Raw genomic sequence first — 22,246 nt, forward strand, 5'->3', positions numbered from 1 at the left:
AAAAAAGAAGGTTTCTTCAACGTCCGCAAAAGGCGAACACTTTACGAATGAAATCACAACTAGCATCCAAACAGCTCGAATTTATGGGGTTGCAAAAGTGGGCGCCGAATTTCGTTCTCGCGCGCATAATACAGGAATAACACAAAAACGCCCAGTTTTGAAAGGATAGTTGTGTGGATGTTTATATCCTACTTTTAAATGTTATTTCCGATTAACATCATCTCGTTCAAAGCGCGGTTTGTAGCCCAATTGGGCTGTTCCAGGACCTAGTGTCCCTTTAACTTAAATAACCTTGCGTATTGGTATTCTAATTTACACTTTGTTTCCCCAAATGTTGGAATCGTCAAAAAGTATCTTGTTGGACAGAAGGTAGCGCGAGAGTTCAATGCTCTGGCAGATCTCTCCTCTTGGCGATAATGTTGTAAGGTTTTGGCACCAAGTCAAAGTGGATGTCGGGCTGTAAGTGAATGTCCTGCGTTGTCTCCGAAGGCAATTCCAGCCTGAATCTCTGGAGGAGACAGGCGCTGAGCACGAAGATCTCCGACTTGCCAATGTTCTTCCCCAGGCACGCCCGCTGCCCCGTGGAGAACGGCATGAAGTAGGGGAACTCCTTGAGACTGCGCAGCTTCCCGTCTCGGTCCAAGAACCTGTCGGGGTCGAACTCGGAGGGTTTGTGCCAAACGTTCTGGTCGTGGTTGATGGCCCAGAAGTTGGCCATCACTTGTGTACCTGTGATACGACGAAGCGAAAACGGCAAAAGATTATTTTCAAAGCTTTTGTTCCACTGCAAAGAAGGACTTCTGAAGTGTTTCTTGGAGTTTTCTTGAAATAATGCGTCAAGGGAAAAGTTTTTTATCATCTTTAGAATCTTCATCTGGACGCCAACAGAATATCTGAATCAGTGACGATTATTTTTTTTCTTGAAAAAAAATTCTCTTGATTGATATTTTTGACTGGTGAAATTGTTTATAACTGATGGAAAATATTAACCTTTTGGAATGTAGAACCCGTCCACTTCTGTGTCCATAACAGCTGCATGAGGAACTCCCAACAGTGATAAGGAACTGTATCTTAGCGTTTCATAGATTGTTGCACCTGCAAAGACCAATAAAGAGGAATTCACAATAAAATCACTAGTCTAGTACAACATCATTCCTGTGGCCATTTATGATTGCACGAACACTAAACTCATTAGCCAATCATAGAATTGTCAGAAATTTGCTTAATTAAGAAAACTGTGCTTTTGTCATGGCTGGAATTGAAATTTAAGGATGAAAGCTAAAGAAAGGTTTATGTGTACTTACTAAGAAGTGGCAGAGTTTGTTCGTCTTCGAGGGATGGAAGTCGACTTCCGATAGTCTCGTCAATTTGAGATTGGATTCGTCTCTGCACGTGAGGAAAAGCGGCCATGTACAGAAACACCCACAACAAGGCATTCAGCACTGTGTCTGTACCTATGAAGATAAAACACATTATGATTAACATTGTTTTTTTTATTCTAAGCAACAACATACTGATTTCTTTCTCATAATTGCACCGTGAAATGTAATGACAAAGAAATATATACTACAATTTATGTTACAGAATTTGAAAATATTAGGAACGATTTTGTACTGTTTTGTTTGTGTAAATTTCCATTTGTTAAAAACGACAAAGAATCATTGAATTTAAAAAATACATGTAGAATTGATTACTGCAATCGGAAATAATATCCTCATAACTTAGAACTTTACCTGCAAAGAAAATGGTCCAGATGTTGGTTGTGATGTGTTCCGGCGACAAGAGTCCCAGTGTTTGATCATCTTCCTCCCTCTCCGCTTTCTTGGCAACTCGGATGAGCGCATCTACCATGTCTCTAATCGTCCCTTCCTCGTACGTGTCAATGTGCTCCTGGTACAGCGTCAGCATGTGACGGTCTCGCTTGTCCTTGGCCGTCTGGAGTGCGTCCATCCAGGGGTTGGGAATAGTCCTCAACCAGGGGATCAGGTTGATGGGATGAACTGGGGACACCCCCTTCATGATGTCGTGGGAGTAGCGGAAGATCTCCTGGAGCTCTGCCTCTCCCTTGTGGTAGCGTTTCCCGAAGGCGATGTTGTAGAGCACGTTGAGGGAAGCCAGATTGGTGTCCTCGCGGGGGTCGAAGGGTTTACCGGCGTACCCCTCAAAGGTCCGGATGAGACTCTCAGCTTCGTCGGCGAGTTTGGCCCCGAGGCTGGTGTTGCTGATGACCCGGAAGGCGTGCTTCATGACCTTGGTGTGGATCCGGAAGTGCTGCCGGTCCGTGCAAGCCATGAAGCCCTTGCTGAGGAAGAAGTCGATGGAGAAGATCTTGGGACGGGAGGTGATGGCGTCCCCGCTGTAAGCCTTCTTGACCGTCTCGGCCTGGTTGAGGATCACTACCCGCTCCCGGCCGAACTTGATGCTGAACGTGGCGCCGTATCTCTGGGCTAATTCAGTCAGGGACAGATGCAGCTGCTTGGGGTTGAGCTGGAAGATGTTGCCCAGGAGAGGGAGGGACCTGGGTCCGGGAGGAAGATGCAGGACCTTGTAGAGGTGCTGCTCTTGGATGAAGTACAGGAGCAGGTAGATCAAGACTGTTAAGGCAGCGTAGAGCAAGACAGTCAGGATCATCTTGTGTGAGGAACGTTGAAAAACAAGTACTGCACAAAGAGAACACAATAAACAAATGAATAACAAAGAGACTCTTGTAACAACAGTATAATAAAAAAAAATAGATAAAAGAGAACCTCACATCACTAGCATTGATAAATGAAAGTACTTCAAAAGTGCACCAAACAAGTGTGACATAACGGATAAAATACAATCAACTTAAGAAAAAAGAATTGGTCCAATTCCTTCAAAAAAAAATTCACCAAAATTATATGTAAATATTATTTTTTTATCCTTTATCTTCTAATCTGTGGAGAAAAAAAAAATGGCAAAACAAGAGCAACCTTTCAGTAAATTACAAAACGTAAGGAAAATCCTCTCACCTTAAAAGTCTTGCAGTTGTGTAGATTTATCTCGATTCTCGACGAAGTATGCGATTGCAAAGAACCTCGTTGTAACAAGCTGTAAGTTCAACCACTCGGTTAGTTTAAGATGGTCAGAAACCAAATGGATGCTTTCCCTTACAGGAGCAGTTGCTTGTGGATGCACTCCCCCAGTACTCAATCATTTTTAAGTTAAAGAGGGAGGAAGCCCCCGGGTCCTGTGTAAACCACAGCCTCATCATCATCCAAAAAATCTGTAGGCGGTGCCAGGGGGTGGGGGTGATGGGCTGATAACCACTGAGTGACATTTTGTTGAAGGGGTGTTACCAACAAGTGCAGGGTTTGAGCTGCGCCGGTGAGTGGTGGTTGATGACTTTGTAGTAGAAACACGTGGAAAGGTCAGGGTCGGGAATTCCTCGGTCGAGTCACTGGTTCCTGAACGTACAGTCCCTGAACACACACACACACGTGGGTGCTACAAAGATTTGGCATCATTTCTCAATGCTGGGGCTTTGTACAGTGTAGCTTTACAAGGCAGGACTAGTGGCTTTACTTAAGGTAACTTGCAGACAGGGGGAAGGGGGGTGGTCCCTTGCCGACCAAGAGAACCTATTCAGGTGTGCTGAGTGGGGTTAGAAATTGAGGTGTACATGTTCATACATGGGGCTCAGACTAAGTCCCCCCCCCCCCCCCTCCCATGGAGGGTGGCAGGACACTGCCTGTGCAGGGGGGATTAGGAGATTGACAGATTTGGGGATTAGAGGGGATTTACCAGACTTGTATCTTGGGGATCTATGGCCTCGGGGATCGGTCTGTTTTGTGGCTCAGGTCGGAGCCTCAGGCAGGTGTGGACAATTTCTAATTTCATTTTTCGTTTTCATGGAGAAATTTTTGTTTTGGTAGAGGCAGCACTGTATTTTCAAAGGAGCCAATAAGAAGGATGTTTTCATTAGTATGGAAGGTCCACTCTTTGTTTTGTTGATCTTGGTAGAGACGTGTATAGATCAGTTCATACATGTATAGATCAGTTCATGTTAGTCCGATGATCAGGACCAGTTATGTTTTAACAGATGATGAGTTTGTGTATTTTGAGTTTTGATCTAAGGAGAAATGTAGGGGCAAAGATAAATAAGGCCAACAAACTTGAGAATTGATCAACTGATACCTTTAACTATTCATTGCATGTTATACTCGAAATATAACACAAAATATGTTAAGATGAAAAATTGCATTACATTGTACAAAACCTTTCACATTGGTAATTTGAGAGCATGCAAAGTTAGGTTTGGCTTAGTGCCATGTTTATTTGTTCGTACGTTTTTGTTCTCTTAACTTTTTTTTACACAATGTAACAAACATAGCCTTGCAAGCACGCTTGGAGGGTTTTTTTTGCCAAATACCATTGAGGAAGCAGATGCCCGTTCACACATACTTCCCCCGAAATTAAGCATTCCTGATCCAAAATTGCACAAAGACTTTTAAAAGTAAAACTTATCATGCTATATTAACCTGTAGATAAACTTTAAAGGTACTATACTGTATATTACAACTTTTGCTTTTGCTGTAATTTTCAGAAGTGGATGGATTTGATAGTTAGCACTTTATAGCAAGTATTGTTACACTGATCTGTTTAAAGTTTTGAGTTCATAGATGCTGGAAAAACCAAGAAGCAAAAAATAATTTGGTACATGTACATTGGAGACAGTATTAAAAAATAAAGTTTTTTTTCCAACGATGGTCGATCGACCATCATTGGAAATTGATACAAAAATTCCTCCTTTCTTGAAAATGACAGCATCCTGATTTCACAGGATGCTTGAGACTATTATTCACTTACAGTCAAGTACGGTATTTCATAATAATTTTGTAGTTTTGTTTTTTGATGTTTACATGTCGTACATTACATCTGCCTTTAATTACAATGTAAGAGAATGAGACAGCATTGTTAACCATTCGCTCAGTTTGATAGTAATCTCTCTGGCTTTCTTGACCTTCATACTGTTCATGGATTTGTTGACTTTTGCACAGTGAAGCAGATGAACATGACCAAAGTTTGTTGCGAATGGGTAATTTTCCAGCTGAGGAAGAAGCATGTCTGTGTTGCATGAAGAAAAAAATACCAAACAAGTGCTCTCAAAAATGGCCACCATGTAGGATTTGTACAACATGTACATGTTCTGAATCTAAGAAAATGAACTTGATGTATGGATTGTACATGTATGTGTACTTTGAAGTTTGAAATGCCTAGGAGAAATTCTGGGTTTAACTTTCATAAAAGTTTCCTTGGTCTATGGTAAGACATACATGCAGGTAATTCTCGACAGTTTGGTTTTGCATTAAATGTATGCCGTTTTGTATTCAATGCTTCAGCATGGTTCGTGTAATCAGAAATTTGTGATTTCTGGTGTAGTGAAATACTGCCCTCTTCAGTTTGCTTCTTGTGGTGCAAAGAAAGACTGGTTCAAGTGTGTTGCTGCCCTCTATCTCTTGGGTTTAGTCAGTTTGCCAGTATTTGACACAAGAGGGCAGTATACACACTTAGTGGTGCCCATCATCTGGGTGTAACTTTCAAATGTAAAAGTTTCCTTGCTTTTATAGTGAGACATACCCGGTACATGTACCGGTACATGTGACTATTGCTCAACAGTATGCTTTTGCAGTGAATGTATGCCTTGTTGTATTCAATGGTCGAGCACTGTGTGTGTAATCAGAAATTTGTGATTTCTGGTGTAGTGAAATACTGCCCTCTTCAGTTTGCTTCTTGTGGTGCAAAGAAAGACTGGTTCAAGTGTGTTGCTGCCCTCTATCTCTTGGGTTTAGTCAGTTTGCCAGTATTTGACACAAGAGGGCAGTATACACACTTAGTGGTGCCCATCATCTGGGTGTAACTTTCAAATGTAAAAGTTTCCTTGCTTTTATAGTGAGACATACCCGGTACATGTACCGGTACATGTGACTATTGCTCAACAGTATGCTTTTGCAGTGAATGTATGCCTTGTTGTATTCAATGGTCGAGCACTGTGTGTGTAGTCAGAAATTGTGATTTCTGGTTAAGTGAAATACTGCCCTCTTCAGTTGGCTGCTTGTGGTGCAAAGAAAGACTGGTTAAAGCGTTTTGCTGCCCTCTATCTCTTAGGTTTAGTCAGTTTGCCAGTATTTGACACAAGAGGGCAGCATACACACTTAGTGGTGCCCATTCTCTGCTTTAAAAGTGTTCATGCGCTCAGTAGACCTTGTACCCGCATTGTAAGATTACTGGGTCTCTGCGCAACTGTAGAGGGCGCTGTGAGCCACCTGAGGTCTTTGTGTAATCATTCACACATACCGGTACCTACCGGTATTTGGAGTCTTGGCCCATTTCCATTAAGTAAAACCTACACGTATGTAAATAACTAAGTTCAGAGGGCGCTCTGTGCTGTTACACATGCACAAATCACAGGGAGCCAGAAAAGGCAGGGTATATCCAGATTTTGAATGGAACGGTTGGGAACTAGCTTAGAAATTGCACTTTTCCCACTCTACCTGATTCGTCTTGTTTAATAATAATAATAATAAAAAATGAACTTTTCAAACTGATTTTCTGATTTGTGTGGAGTGCTGTGGCCTCGTGGTTAAGGGCACTGGATTCGTGGTCTGTGGGTAAAGCTGCTGGTTGTGGGTTCGAGTCCAGCCGGGGTCATGGTGCGTGTGCCCTTGAGCAAGGCACTTTGTCACTCGTTGCTTCTCTCCACCCAGGAGTAAATGGGTACCTGTGAGGGCAGAGATGGTTATTGTGATTGAATTAGCTTGCTTGCGCTTAACAGGCAGCATCGAGCTGTATACTCCCCAGGGAGCTGAGATGGTAATTGGAATGTTTAATTGGCCCAATGATCAGGGGTAATAATAATACTGTAAGCGCTGTGATTTAGTTTACTAAAAAGAGCATTCTTAAATGCCGATTATTATTGTTATTATTATTTGTGTCGGCATACTTGGGAATTTTCTCAGAGATTATATGTTTTCTTTCCGATCTTACAACAGAGGGTTACTTTTTTACACACACAATCAATACAAATGAATGTTCACACACGGAATTCATATATACTGTACCATAGTTACACACCCTATTTTTATTCACAAAAAGTCAAAGTCCATAGTGAACATATAAATGATTACCACCTTTTTTGTCTAACTTTTATAGTGAAAAGTGTGAATACATACGTGTACATACATGTACGTGTGTATACATATAAATTTATGTTATCATGGTTAAAATGAGAGCTGAATTTTATGTAGACAACGAAAACCAAATTACAGAAATAAATACAACAAAATAACAACAATTTCACCAAAACACACTATTATACTGCATATACTTTGCATAATGTCAAAATCAAATTCCCATAAACCTGGCTTGCATTTATGCCAAGCCTTGCCCTCAAAAATTATACAAACATTTATTGTCAAAATCAAAACAGAACCGATTAACCCTTCAAAGTAACTGATGAAAAATTATACACCGAAAGTCACTAAAATGGAGTAAAAATGTTGAGGAAATTATACATAAATTACTCACTGTTAAAATCAAAATAATCGCCAAGTACCCAGCTTGTCCTGATGCCAAGCCTTTAAAAAAATAAAAAAATTGATGTTTTTTCCAAGATAGATTAAAACAATAAACCCTTAAATGATGACAATGATAGACACAGAAAGTCAGTAAAATATGATAAAAAAAAAATCGTTGAGGAAATCTTAACGTGAATAAATTGTGTGCAGTACATAAGGAATTTGTAAAGGAATACATTTTGCTAATACAATTCAATTCATACAAACCTCAAAATATATCCCCACCAAAAAAATGAAAACTTTCATTTGAAACACCGGATGCTAAAATCTCTTTCTGTATATTGAAACAATTGTAAATATATTTAATGAACATGTACTTTCATCTGTTATTTTTTATTTTATTTTTTTTGCATTGGTGAACAGATCTGAAGTTTGTGTTCAGGATTATTAATAGGGTATTACATACATGTAGTTCAATTTACAATAAATATATATATGGAAAATTCTCCTGATTTAAAATACATGTGTTAAGGTTGCTAAAATATAGAATATATACAATCTGTCTAATGACTACACCTTTTCTTACAAAATTAATTATTATTCCCCACCGCTGAGTGTAAATATAACTACATGAATGTTTGTTTAAAAGTCGACAAAAGTTTGAAAGCAAAACATTAACACAATTTCTTCCATAAATCGATATATCTTTGCAAACATTTTTTTATATCACTATATCAGGAAATCAAGAGGTATTTTTGGGAAATTTAGGTGATGAACGTTTTTGTGCAGAACTTAATTTGATTGATGTGTATTATACAATACAATGGTTGCATTTAGGTTGCCACGTTAGTTGTTGAACAAAAACTAGCAATCGTGATGTTTGCCTTTCTTTCTGAGGATAAGAAAGGTAAGCAATCGTTACAATTTTTTTTTTGTAGTAAGGCCTCGGTATTTGAGCAGCCATATTTATCAATTATGTTGAATATTTCTTTTGTAAAAATAAAATACTGACTATACACCCAATGTGTGCACACTGCCGAAACGAAACGGCCATATGGAAAGCTACTGTCATAAATATGACTTAGAAACAATTGTTAGATTGTTAGAATTAGGATATCATTTTAAAAAGAGTCAAAACGCCATAGTGTACATTTAGAACACACACCTTATAACAGTACAGTTAATTATCAATGTACATGACTTGTGTGTACATACATGTATATGTACAGAAGTAACAGGAGAGTCAGCCTAACTAGAAAGTTTTTCTTTTCTTTTTCTCTGTGAAACGGAAGACACATTGATATCAACACCTTAGCCCTAGAATTTTGGTGAAATTTGCAATTGCATTTCAGCCACGGAAATCCGAAATGAAGAAAATTTTGAATAGTTGAAATAGGAGTCGGTGAGAGTGCAGTTAGAAAGTGTACATGTAGGGAGCCTGAAATTGTCCACATGTACCGGTATGTTGCTGTCATGGGTACACATAATAATGCGTGGCCCTTTTTACTACCATTCACCAAAATGTGGCTGACGACCCGCGTTTGCAGAGCAGGTAGTTTCCGTGCTTATTCAAATTCTGTGATCCATGAAACCGTAAACCCAAGTGTACCAGCAGCTGATTTTATATGTACATCGCCCGCTCCAGGGCCTTGACCTCGTAAGGCTTAGGGATGAGAGAGACCGAGGACAGACCCTCCAAGTCCACCTTGGCGTTCTCGGGCAGCTGGAAGCAGAATTTCTGGAGCAGCTTGCCCAGGAGAAGGAAGAGCTCTGACTTGGCCATGCCCTTGCCGAGACAGCTGCGCTGTCCCGTGGAGAAAGGCATGAAGTAGGGGAACTCGGACATGTTGCGCAGGTTGCCTTCTGAGTCCAAGAAACGCTCCGGCAGGAACTCGTGCGGCCGGTCCCACACTTTCTCGTCGTGGTGAACGGCCCAGAAGTTGGCCATGACTTGGGTTCCTATTGTAAAAATTTAAAAAAAACAACAAGACGAACCTAATTATTGAATACAGGGCAGTATTGACATCCTACTTTTAAAAAATAAAAAAGTTGCTCAGAAATTGCCAGAGACTTGTTAGGACCTCACTGCAAAATCCACCACTGTGCATCAAGTGATAACATGTGCAGGTATTACTTTTTGTGTATGGCGCCCTCTGTTGAGGGTAGTTTGGCATTCATGGTACCTAATTTACATCCCGGAACTTTCTGCCAATGAGTGGGCCTCACAATCTACTGGCCAATAGAGGGGGCTGTTATCAGAAGCTGTACACTCTCTGTGTTCATTGAATGTGATGTCTGAAAACATTTGAGTCTTCAGAAAAGTGAAATTGAATCAAGACAAAAAAAGAAATAATTAACTTAATAAATGAACGACAAATGTTAAGCATGAATTCTGAAGTATAGTTTTGAGTGATTGACAAGTTTACTGTTGCTATATATCATTGGATACAGTAGGGTGCCCAGATAATTTAACCTGGGTTAGGCTAAAAGATAAAATTATCCCTGAATTGTGAGTTAATTTAGGAAGGGAATGATCGTAGTTTAAGAGCAGTAGTTTTTTTTTTTATAGAAGACAATTTTTGTGCGTGTCTTGATTTTTTGACCAAATAGTCTGGTGGCTTCAATGTGCTTAATTATTTTGTAATGATCTCACTGATAGTGCTCAGGAAACTAGACCAAGATGGCAGAAGAGTCTCTCACCTTTAGGGATGTAGTAGCCCCGGACATTCGTGTCCACCGCGGCGGCGTGGGGAACCCCTAGGTTAGTCAGGGAACTGAACCGCATGATCTCATACACTGTAGCCTCTGTCCAAGAAAAAATAGATCAAGGAAAAATTGTTAATACTAGTGTACAATTTCAATTATATCAGTAGGTACATGTACACGTACAGTGTAATCTTTTTCTTGTGTCTTTTGTCAAAAACAAGTCTTTTGATTTTCTTTTTCCAATCTGCTTCAGTTGTGAGAAGGCCTTGGTCCGTAATGCCCGAGGTGAAATGGATTTTAACCGTTGTGTTATTTAAAGAAGGACCGTGTTTAATCCAGTATCCTTTCAAGGCGAAACGTATTGGAAGGATTGTTCAACAATTGAAATCCTTGTGGAAAAGTACGTCAACTTTGACCCTGGAAAGGAGACAGGTGTAGAAAAGCAGTGTGACAAAGTGCCTTGCTCAGGGACATTAACCCTAACTCACTATTAACATGATTTACTAGGAACCATACCAATCCTGGCAAATTCCAACACCATTATGGGAAACTGCACACACATATTTCTGACTTTGATTCTGGAGGTGTGCCAACCCAATGTAAAAGACTGACAGTTTAGGAGTACTGTACCCATCCTGACAGATTCCAACAAAACATGCTGTTGGGGTTTGAAAGGGTTGAGTTCTGTTAGGGTTAACCCTATTTAGTACCTGTACAACATTGTATTACATTGCATTACATTGCATTACATTGTATTACATTGTACATGTATTACATTGTATTACATTGCATAACATTGTATTACATTGTATTACATTGTATTACATTGTGATAAGACTTACCCAAGTATGGCAGCCTGGCTTTGCAGTTCAGCGTCAGCTGTCCCTCTTTCCCCAGTACCAGTTCAATCTCGTCGTGCACTTTAGCCTGCTTCTTGGGAAACGCTGCCATGTACAGCAAGCCCCATTGCAGGGCATTGGCTACTGTGTCAGTACCTGCACAAAAATGAAAGTAAAGAAGTTCCTTATGAATAGCAAAATATCATATTTACACTTTCTACCCATTCAGTAAAACATGCTTTTGACTCCAAATCTGACATGAGTTGAGAAGCACGTTGTAGGATTATGCACGCAGAAGTTTAACGAAAAATAACCAAAGTTAAAGTTCATGTAAGTTTTGAACCAGTTTGCCCAAGATTTCATGAGGAATTTGAAAACTGACATCCAATTTATTTTGATTTCGAATTTATTTGATTGATTTATTCGTCTGAACAATAGATTTCAGATATTATGTAAAAATGAACATAAAAGTTTAGATGGATAATGAAATCGTTTTTTGATGAAAATGACCATCACCCTGTTAATTTTTTTAAAATTTCATTCACTCTTTCTCCTTGTCAAAGTTTAAATACCGGTACCATGAAAATTGTTTCCCCTTTCTTGTGATGGTGATGGTGTTGACCCTGCTGATGGTGAACATAATGTGCGCACGTACTGTACATGAGATGTTTACCCACGAAGAATTTACACTTTAAGTGGGTGTAGTAACCTTACCATTAAACAATGACTCGGTGGAAGATTAGACAAGCTCATTTTTCAAGATACCGTGAACCTGATATCGTTGGTGGACTTACATGTACTGCTGCCTTGTCATTGCTAGATAGGGATACATTAGTTTGGTGTAAGACAGTTTTGAAATTGGACTCACCTGCGAAAAACATGAGCCACATGTTGATGATGATGTGCTCCGGTGTCAGTACGTTGAGGGAGTTGTCGTCTTTCTCCTGCACGGCCTGCTTGGCCGAGGCCAGCATTGCATCCAGCATGTCCCTGATCTCCCCGTCTTGGTACGTGGCCACGTGCTGAACGTACTTCCGCATCAGTAACCTGTCTCGCTGCTCCTTGGCCCTCAGCAAGCCCTCGAACCACTTATTGGGGAAGTGCCTTAACCAGGGCAAGGCGTTGACGGGGTGAATCGGGGACAGCACCTTTAAGATCTCGGCCGAGTAGTCCAGGATGTCGTGGAGCTCCGGATCAGTGTGCGAGTAGCGCTCCCCAAAGGAAATATTACAGAGGATGTTGAGGGAGGCCAGGTACAAGTCCTGGCAAGGATTGAAGGCCTTGCCGTGATAGTCCAGGATTTTATTGATGAGGCAGTCGGCCTCTTCGCTGATTTTCACCCCGAGGCTGCTGTTGTTGATAATCCGGAGAGCGCTGCGGCAAACTTTTGTGTGCAGCCGCCACTGCTTGGTGTCCTTACACGTCAGGAAGCCCTTATCCCCGACCAGGACGTCCATGCAGTAGATGTTGGGCCGGTGGGAGATGTCCAGTCCCTTGTAGGCCTCCTTGATGACCTCGCAGGTGTTGAGGATGACCACCCGCTGCGTGCCCAGCTTGATGCTGAAGATGTCGCCGTACTTCTTGGCCAGCTCCGCCAAGGAGAGGTGGGGCGCCTTGCAGTCGATGCTGAGTGCGTTCCCGATGAAGGGGATGGAGGGCGGGCCGGGCGGCATCCGCCGGATTGTATAGTCGTATTGTTCCTTGAGGTAGTACATGGCACAGAGTGCCGTGCCGCAGAGGGAGGCCGTGAGAATCATGCTGCCGTCTGGCGTCCGATAGCCCGGTCTCCACTCAAGTAGTCAGTCGATTTCCCCCTGGCCCTCCGAGGTAAGCCGAGTGTGTGGTTTAGATTATCTGCACAGCAAATGACAAGCCGGGAGAAAAGGAAGTTGGTTTTTGTAAACATTAATTGATGACACACTCGTGTTCAGCCTCTTTGCTGTGCTAGTCTTGACAGACTCACGCAGATAAAAAATCGCCGTCTTTTACCCAAATCCACCAGCATCGATTAGACTAGCCAGAAGGCAAAAGAACCCTTTGAATGTTCCCAGTGTAAACGTCCGTACGTGTAGCTGTTAGATTTGTCAAATGAGTGGTGAAAATGGAATGTGTACCATGTCTTACAAACAGTGGGTCGACGTATACAAATTCAAGGAAGAAGTAAATTGGAATAGGGGCATAGGGGAGTGGGGGAATGAAAAAAAAAAGAAAAAAAAGAGTACACCCACTTCGGCTTTGTGAAATGTAGGTCATGGACACACATGACTTCCTGTATTCTGGGATTTCAATCAAAGCCGACGGATGTTAACAAAAGCCAAACCTCAATCTGTGCATTTTTCCGTTTCATGATCGCCGATTGATGTAACAAGTGATTGACCACATCAGTCATAGAGTTGCCTGAAAATTTGGTGTCTACGTTTTATATTACTGTATTACACCAACAAGTAGTTGTACTACATGCAAGGTCAGTAAAATGACTGGGTAACCACAACTTATCCTGATTTGGGGTTTTTCCTAGTTAGTCAAGCCGTCAGGTATTCCCATGAAACAGACTGTGTGTGTAAAATACTGTTTACGTCCTGTTGGCCCCGAAACAGCTTTTTTTTTATCTTGGATTTTGGTGGGTTTTTTTTTTTTTTTTTATCTACGGACAACCTAGTTTCTTCTTGGACTTGTATGCTCATGGGAGTCTGTGTCACTCCAATACGGCTTCAGAAACGGGAAATCAAACATTACATGTTGACAAGTCGACCACTGGCACGCCACAAAAAAAAAATCATCAAACTCAAACAATTTGGCTGGCTGTGGATAATTCAATAACAGTCGCCATGGTTATTGGGCAGATACCGTAATCCTTGAGAAAACACTTTAATCCTAGGATATCCTCGAAGAGCCATCAAAATATGTTGTGAGCAATCACGGGTTATGTTGGAAACGGCGTTGCTCTTTTCTTTTTAAGTGTCTCATAAAATGAATTTGTTCTTTTTTTCACACAAGTGTGTATTTGGAGTGAAAAAAAACCCCTTTTTTTTTAAATTTCAGCCTCACTATTGATTAGTCGTAACGGTCTCCCACAAACCAGAAAAAGAAATGAACAGTTATGAAAAAGCTGGCAATTTCAATCAAATTGACAACCTTTAAAAAAAAAATCAATTCGTAAAAGAAAAAAAAAACATTTCGGTCATCAATAGCTATTAATTATCAAAGTACCTGTACAGATATTCAGGCATGCAACTTGGAAGAAACAAAAAAACGAGGAAACTCCAACCTTTACAAGACTTTGTACAGTGTTTTTCAATATTTTATGGCGTGAGTGTGAAGTGAAAAACGAGGAAATCAGCTGATCCGAGGAAAAGTTGCATGCCTGGGATATTCATTAGTACATTTGAATTGTTGCGTAAATCCTCACTCAGTTGTCAGTACCTTAGATGTTGACAACTTTGTAACAGACTAAATGTGGGTTACCAACAGTTACAGGCATGACAGGATTGGTGCATCTGAGCAGAAATACATGCATAGCTCAGAAATCCCATAATATCAACGCTACAGTGCTCACTTTAACAAATTGTGGCAAACCGAGTCGTCACCAACATATACATTGTATACCTGTGTGCATCATGTTGCTACCCACACGTATTGTATCTATTGTACTCACATGTCCTGTCACTGGATCGAGCGTGGCGAGCTGCGCGTGCACACACCACACACACTCACATAGTCTGTGTCACTGCACTGGGGTAACTTGCACACGTGTGTGTACTGCACTATTAAAAATCCCACACATCCAAAGTCCCATTAAAACCTCGCACAGTATAGTGTTAGTGAATCACCATGTGCGAGTATACAGTGTTGCTAACACGGACAGCATGGTACCGATGTGCAACAGTGGAGCATCACACGTACCAATGGCCCAGGATGGACACCCATAGCCCTTTATATACATGTACACCCCCTCCAAAACTTGTACCCATTTGCACAGATTGATTTGCTGCCACACTCTGTGTACACCCGCCTTTGTTCCCCGATACCTTGATTCCGTGTTTCTAGATCATTGACTAGGCTGAATTGGGTCATGCATTGGCTCTTCCCCCATTATTGGCCATTCAAGGGGGTCACGGGGGTATCATTTCTGCCCTCGTTTTTTTTCCCTCCCCAAAGAGGGGGGGGGGGGTGTTCATTTATGTACAGTGACTCAATTACCCCAATGAGTGGCATGTATAACAGCGTGTGTGTATGTTTTTAAGCTAAACGGTTCCAGTGACTGAGAGTTTACCTTTGATCTATTGGATGGGTGACACTTGACTACTGGCCTATCGTCACTGACAAGCATGCCCGGGCCCACCCTGCATATGCTTAAACATACATGAACGTCCCACCACCACCAACACTACATTACATAGTACCACCCATATCCCAAATTACACATCTCGGATGGGCAGGCTAAAAAAAAAAAGAAAAAAAAAAAGACTTATCTCTGATATTGTTATAATAACCTTTTTACTATTGGTTTGGCACTGCGTTCCCTATCAGGAGACAAGGGACACTAGCGACCGGTACCCGGCCAATGGCAGTATAAGTCCAGCCCAATGCACCATTTTGGCACCAGATCTCATCACTTGATCGACCAATCAGAGGTGCCCCGGTTGACACCACCTGTTTTCATATTTCACATTTCAGGACCTCATGTAGGCTATAAAGCCTCCATTGTTCACACCCCCGTTTTGCCACTTTCATCAGAATTCTATTTTTTTTTTTTGCCTCACCAAATCAATCATACCTTAACCTAGTTGTATCTTCTTAACAAGGTTACAGCAATCAGCTTTGATGGTCTGGCATGATTTTATTTTACACTTTCTTTCTGAGCAATTTTACTGTGGAAAACTTGGATGTGTTCTTGATAAAACTGCATGCATACATTTTGCCATAACTTCTTTTGTCTCCAAAACTTAATTATTTTGTCCTGGTGGAAAACTTCACAGCTTTTATCACTAATTAACACCAAATACCGTTTTAACCTGCACCAAATGGAACAACCCTGCTGTTTTATTAGTGTTGAGAAATCAATTTCTCCCCCCCCCCTGTTTTCCCTTTCTACTGAATAACCATCTGAAAAAAGCACTCTCAAGGTTATTGGGATTGGAGTTCAGTAGTCGTGTGGTCATAGAACTCTGCCACGCAGACTTGTTGGCACCCGCTCCGTTCAGAATGTTTGTTTGTACCATTGTGTGTGAGAAACTGTACAAAAAGCTACGGTGCAGTTTTCTCCCCATTTTGCATGCCATTAGCAGCACCGATGTCGGTGGTAGCAGGGAAAAAAAGTTGCAAAAAGAAAGAAGAAAAAGAGGAAAGAAAACTAGAGCACAACGGACACAGGTCTGACAAATGGGTCCGGTAATATATATCCCCTGAACAAACCAAAAAATATATTTTGTTTACCATATTTTTGTCCCATTTTGGGTCAAAGAGTATTTTACTTTTGTAGCTTATTTTTTTTAAGCTTCACCCAATGTCTATGGAAGTCTTAAATGCTCTAATGTGAAACTTGTCCAGAGATTAAACTTTTTTTTCTTCAATTTTTTTTTTTTTTTTTTGGAGAATGGCCCTCTCCTCGTTTCAGACCACACGCTGAGCTGGCTTCCGGTGAGAAATTAATTTGATATAATAACCTGCACTGCTTTTCATAATTCACAATGCAGTCTGCACAATCAAATTTAATAGTCAAACCAAATCCCAGTGATAGAACTTCCTTTCAGTGCCGTCATTAACTCTAAAGCCACTTTAAATTGCCCTGCTTCACATAAACTGGCACCCGTCAACAATGTGCAACATTAAGTTAGCTTCCACCACGGCAAAAAAGTAATAGTTCAGTTAGCTACGAGTTCCGCTATTGTCCCGCCGAAATATTGTTCAGGTTATTTTTTGTTCTTTTTTCGCTCGTTCTCTCTAGCTCTCTCTCTACCCCCACGGCAAAGTTGGTTTTTCCCCATTCAGGCCCGACTCTGTAAATGTACCTCCGTGAATGGCCAGAAAATAGAATTGATGAAAGAACCCGTCTTCGGAAACACTGCATTGTAAAGAGACGTGCCCGTGGGGCTGTTGCGTGGCCCAATTTCCCGAACCGTACCGTGTCAAAGACCCTTCGGCCTAGTTTAATCGGAGTTTCTGCCTTGCCAACAAGGAGCTCGCAACAACAACAGAAAATAAAGGGGGAAAAAAGTTTGCGTGCAGTGTTGTCACGGAACAGTATAGTGGATATTGAGGTTATGCAACTCTGCACTGGCAGAATGTACATGTACAATCAAATAATTAGGTATTAAAATTGTGAAGAAGAAAGGGATGTTGAAGTTTTTTTTCTTTTTCAGTGACTGCATACATGTATGTAGGCCCTATATATGCAGAGAGTTACTCAAAAGTCAGCCACTGTCTTCACAAAAAGCATATACCAAGCATATTTAGTGATTGTTACATATGAACTACATGCACACACAGCATAATTTTTTTTCCAAGACACTTTTTAAAAGGCCGACTATTTGATAATCATACAAGTGATATAGTACACTTTCAAGTTTAACAAATGTAATCTTGTGAAATTACATTTACTTGAACTGAACACATAATTTTCTGATGATTTTGCATTTAATCATGAATCGTTGTTTTTTTTAAAAGAAAAACAATAAAGTGTTACTCATTTAATATTAACTTTATTATAAGCAAGTAACAAATAGAAGTCGGTTCCTCAAAAAATGAGAACAAATCATGAGACAAAATTTTCAAATTTTTAAATCAGGAATATGAGTAGGAACTTACCGAGTGCGATTGATTGTTAACAGATGATCTGTTACAGACGAGTCTTCAGTATAATGCGTAAAGTAGTGACAAATTATCAAAATACTATGGCAACGGTGAACCAGCACCAACACGTCCGTGTACAAAAATAGACAAAAACTGTCGTGTTTCCTGAACGGAGGCGATCCAGCGCCTAGCGACCAGCGCTATAGCGACCAGCGCTATGGTAAAAAAAAATTGGCAACCGGTGCCGCGAAAATGCCTTCTATCCTCTCTTCACAAGAGCATCGTAAGAACTACCGGAGAACGGTCCCCCTACCCTGTTTATATACCCTGCTCTTCTTATTCCCAAGGGATGAAAACCAGGTCAGGCAACACTGTATGCCTGTTGGGTAAAGCACAGCGCGTAATTACCCTTAACGGTAATATGGCGGAGTTGTACAGTATAAAAGTCATCGGGGGAAACTGTTTAAAAGGATATTAAGAGAGCCCAGTTTTGTGTTTACGCGATGTGGTTTGGCGTATGAGAAATGCTATTTGGGGCATGTCGGCCGCTCAAGTGTTTGTGAGTATCTCTCGCTTCTGGCTTAATTAAACTGCGATATTAGCAGATGGAAAGTACATGGGAATGGAAGTGGGATAGAACCTCAGTCAGGCGAGGGCGTTTAGTCATCGCTTCACCTGGATTAACCGAAGGCACTGGGTGATTTCTAGTAATGCGGAGGAGTTAGGAGAACCTACGTGTGTCATACGTGCACATGTGTAGCCAGAGGGGTGTCGGGGTGTCAGGGTGTCTGTTGGGCACCGTAAGGGCTAAGTTAAGGCAATTTATTTTTTGTCAAGCAAAATGTACACAATGTGCGTTAATAGCATAAAACGTAAGCAACTTTGTTCCGTTTTTTTTCCAATTTGAGATTGGGGTATGTTTTTGGCAATCTATGTTTTTTTGCCAAGCAAAATGTACACCTGTACAGTTATAGAATAAAACGTAAGCAACTTGGATGCTCGGTTTTGTTTTTTTCAATTCGAGACAACTTTTACATCCAGTCATCTTAAGCTTATTAAAACCCTCATTGTAAAGAGTGCAAGCTCAGAAACGGCTTTTGTCTTAAAAAGGGGAAACCAAGTTTGGAACCAAAAAAACATTGAGAACAAAAAATATCTCAGTGCACATGAGAAAGTTTGCATCAAATCAAGTAAGTCGGAAACTGTTTTATGGATACATTAACAGCAGAAAGCTTGCACTGAAAAAGTTTTTGCGAGGCGAATTGATGAAAGCGTAGTTTACTCCAGACATGACAAGGAACAATTGTACCATTCTTTTTTTAGATTCCAGCAATTTGAACAATTTACATTCCAGTAACTTGTCAAAGCAGGGGAAAAAAAGCTACAAGATATCACACGGATGTACAAGTATGTTGTTAATTTCTGGCTTGTGATATTCAAGTTTCCCATAGCATTTCATCTCCAGTTGTCTCCAAAAGCACATTACGTGTATAAGATTGCATCTGTAGGCTACAGGTACATGAGGCATACCATTTTTCAAACACAGCTTGGGTACAGTTTTTGCCGTCTTTTGACTGAAAACTTTCAACTTGTGTACTTGCCACAAACACGCACAATTTTCCTCGGATCAGCCGCTTTCCTCGCTTTTTCATTTCGCACTTATGCCATTAAAAACTGAGAAACACTGTAAAAAAAAAAAAAGGTGTGAAGATTGGAATGTTCTCTTACCTTGACTGTTAAATGCTGCTTCTTTGCTTTGCTTGATGTCTTTGGAGTCTGAAGTGAAACTTGAAATGGGTGGATCAGGCAATCTCCAAGATCAAGGCAACTGGACGCAGGGTAGCATCTGTGGAGAAAAAGAAAAAAACAAGACAAATAAGTCGTTTTGAACTTGACAATTTCAGAAGGATTTTTTTGGGGAGGGGGGGGGGGGGGATTAGGGAAGGCGAGTTACAAATTTACATGTACATGCAGATGGAAATTGGTCTGTTACAGTTTCTTGATCCGAGAAAGCGAAACATTCCGACATGTAGCTTGGGGGTCTGGTGCTCGCACATTCTGGAACATTCACCGTAATTGAATGAGAGACGGAACGATGTTTGTTGGAACGATGATGGATACAAAAACACTTTGAACCGGACATGCCTGTAACCCACCGGTAGCAGGTAATTAGAGGGTGCGTTACCGAGAAAGTTGTTGTCAAAGTCCGGAATGAAGCAAGAAGGGAGCGAGTCTTTTGACTTTGGCCGTCGCTTGTACAAGTACCTACCTGCAACGGACTTCGGTGACGGAAGGACAAAGTTTGGCACGACATCGGTTTTGGGAGAAAAAGAAGCGATGTTGCTCGTCTGTCAGCGCCGGGCAAAGTGACCAAACTCGGGACGAGCAGGGTCCTTAAATACTCTCTGCCCCGATTAGAGGGTGCCTAGTCATAATTGACACGCCAACTTTTATTTGCACTCCGCTGAACATCGGGACATCCACCCACATACGCTGGGTGCCTTTTCAGGCCCTGCCATTGGCCCATTTTTCTTCTTTTTGTTCGCAGTCATCAAAGGATGGCTGTATGAAATGGGCCATGGGCCGGCAACGGGGGCGTTGCCTCAGTGCCCCATTTTCTCCCCCCCCCCCACTTGTCTGTTATGTCACCGTTTCCCAGTAAAGTTTGAGTGAGGGCGCTATCTGTTTCAGAACCAGTTTGCAATCGCGTGTCGGTGGTCGCATCAGCTTAACTGTTGGAGTTCCGAAAAAGAAAAGAACAAGACCCACTTTTACCATTGTTGGTGGGGCTGGTGACTCCAAAATGGACCGCTACCCAGGAGAAGCCTGGGTGTGACTTGGTGGCCCACTTAATCCCTCTCCCCGTCCCCCTGTACCAAAACTGGGTACAGGGTGCTTGCAGTTAACCAGTTTCAAGTACAGGACCATAACATACAGATCTCGGCCAAATGACATGAATCATCGTCATGCGAATCTAACCCAAATCTGTAGCCGCAGGGTATAATGAACGGATAGTGAGATGTATCTTTTAGATTATGGATGACGACAAACGCACACGTATGCATGCACATGTCACTGTAATAATAACCCAGATTACGGATCTCACGTGAACGCAACCACAAATCCATGTACATGTCTACATCTACTTATAATTAGCATTGACAAGTTGAATGTATTGGCACCCAAGGAATAACCTTCCTTAGAATTTACTCCCTTTAGATACCGTAGGTTACCGGGGACAAAAGTCTAAAATCCTGCCAAAATGCAACACTAATCCATGGGGATACAGCCTTACGTGAAGAAACACAGATGGTCTTCTTTACAGTCCTGCATCCTTTGAATTCCAGAAAGACTTCAGTGTAGATTTTGATGGAATCGGGATAATGAGGTTTCAGTAGAGAAAGTGCACATGTACATGTACATCGGTGTAAACAGGTAGCCTATATCATAAGCATATAAAGTATATGCCTGTGCTGAAGATAGAAAACTGATGTACTTTGCAACTTCTGAAAGCAGAGTTCTTCTTTTATATTCCTCACCTCGACAGCTTTTTTGGCCAGCACCCAAAAACAGGGCATTCGCCGAGTTCCAGTTCTCACCGAGATTTGGAACACTTTTCTTTGCTGTTTGTCAGTTGCACTTCAGCAATTCCCGCATTGTCGTCATCCCGGTAAACTTTACATCCTCTTTTTTTTTTGTGTGATAAAGAGGAACCCTTTTTCCCCTGAAATGGGACACAACAGTAGGACGCGCCAGGATTAGTTTGACGTCAGAGGGTGTTTTTTTCCCTCCCTGATCGGTGGCTGATTTGGTTGGTGCTATTGTTGAGTGAGCAGCCATTCGTAGCAAAACGGGACAAGGCTATCTAATACACACGCACACATACACACACACACCGGTCGACTTGCAGAGATTTGGGGGGCTGACAATACATAATGCGGGTTATTGGGACAGGCTAGGTAAACCATGTGTAAAAAACCTTGCTCCCTTTTCACTCCGGTGTTAATAATAGGCCTTTTTTGGATATTTTTCTTGATGGGTCAGAATGAAAGTAGATCAGCATCCGCCAAAATTCCGGAATTGAAGCTGAGGGCCTATAAACCCCATTTCCTTGGTTCTCTTTTGACTTTTCTGATCTGAAAGAACTCAACTAGATCACCCTCCTCCACAGTCTCGGATTAAATCTGAGGGCCTATAAACCCGATAACCTTGATCCTCTTTTGATTTTTTCTGATCTGAAAGAACTGAACTAGATCACCTTCATCCAGTCTCAAATTGAATCTGAACTCTATAAACCCCAATTTCTGGGTCCTCTGTTGATATTTTCTGATCTGAAAGAACTATAGATCACCCTCCTCCACCATCCCGGTT

The 22,246-nt window shown here is 41.3% G+C and overlaps 1 protein-coding gene across 1 annotated transcript; it reads right to left on the reverse strand.

Moving 5' to 3' along the window:
- Positions 1–211: 211 nt before the first annotated feature.
- Positions 212–21,408, reverse strand: LOC119745240. Its single transcript, XM_038221464.1, has 10 exons — positions 20,145–21,408; positions 19,604–19,721; positions 11,952–12,937; positions 11,087–11,239; positions 10,239–10,343; positions 9,162–9,497; positions 1,734–2,660; positions 1,305–1,454; positions 991–1,095; positions 212–729 (listed from the first exon to the last, which is right to left on the reverse strand). Exons 3-10 carry the CDS (start codon positions 12,838–12,840, stop codon positions 383–385), a joined length of 3,012 nt encoding a protein of 1,003 aa, XP_038077392.1. The 5' UTR covers positions 12,841–12,937; positions 19,604–19,721; positions 20,145–21,408; the 3' UTR covers positions 212–382.
- Positions 21,409–22,246: the final 838 nt, after the last annotated feature.

This window comes from Patiria miniata, unplaced genomic scaffold (assembly GCF_015706575.1).
Source record: "Patiria miniata isolate m_02_andy unplaced genomic scaffold, ASM1570657v1 HiC_scaffold_7, whole genome shotgun sequence".
Taxonomy (NCBI): Eukaryota; Metazoa; Echinodermata; class Asteroidea; order Valvatida; family Asterinidae; genus Patiria; species Patiria miniata.

What these genes read in the sequence shown, in the direction of transcription:
- LOC119745240 (XM_038221464.1), bottom strand. Translation starts at nt 12,840, where the DNA reads ATGATTCTCACGGCCTCCCTCTGCGGCACGGCACTCTGTGCCATGTAC. An exon ending in GGAGCGGGCGATGTACATAT is followed by an intron (nt 2,661 to 9,161) that starts AAAATCAGCTGC and finishes CTCTTTGTGCAG; the next exon opens with TACTTGTTTTTCAACGTTCC. An exon ending in CTGGACCATTTTCTTTGCAG is followed by an intron (nt 1,455 to 1,733) that starts GTAAAGTTCTAA and finishes TTATCTTCATAG; the next exon opens with GTACAGACACAGTGCTGAAT.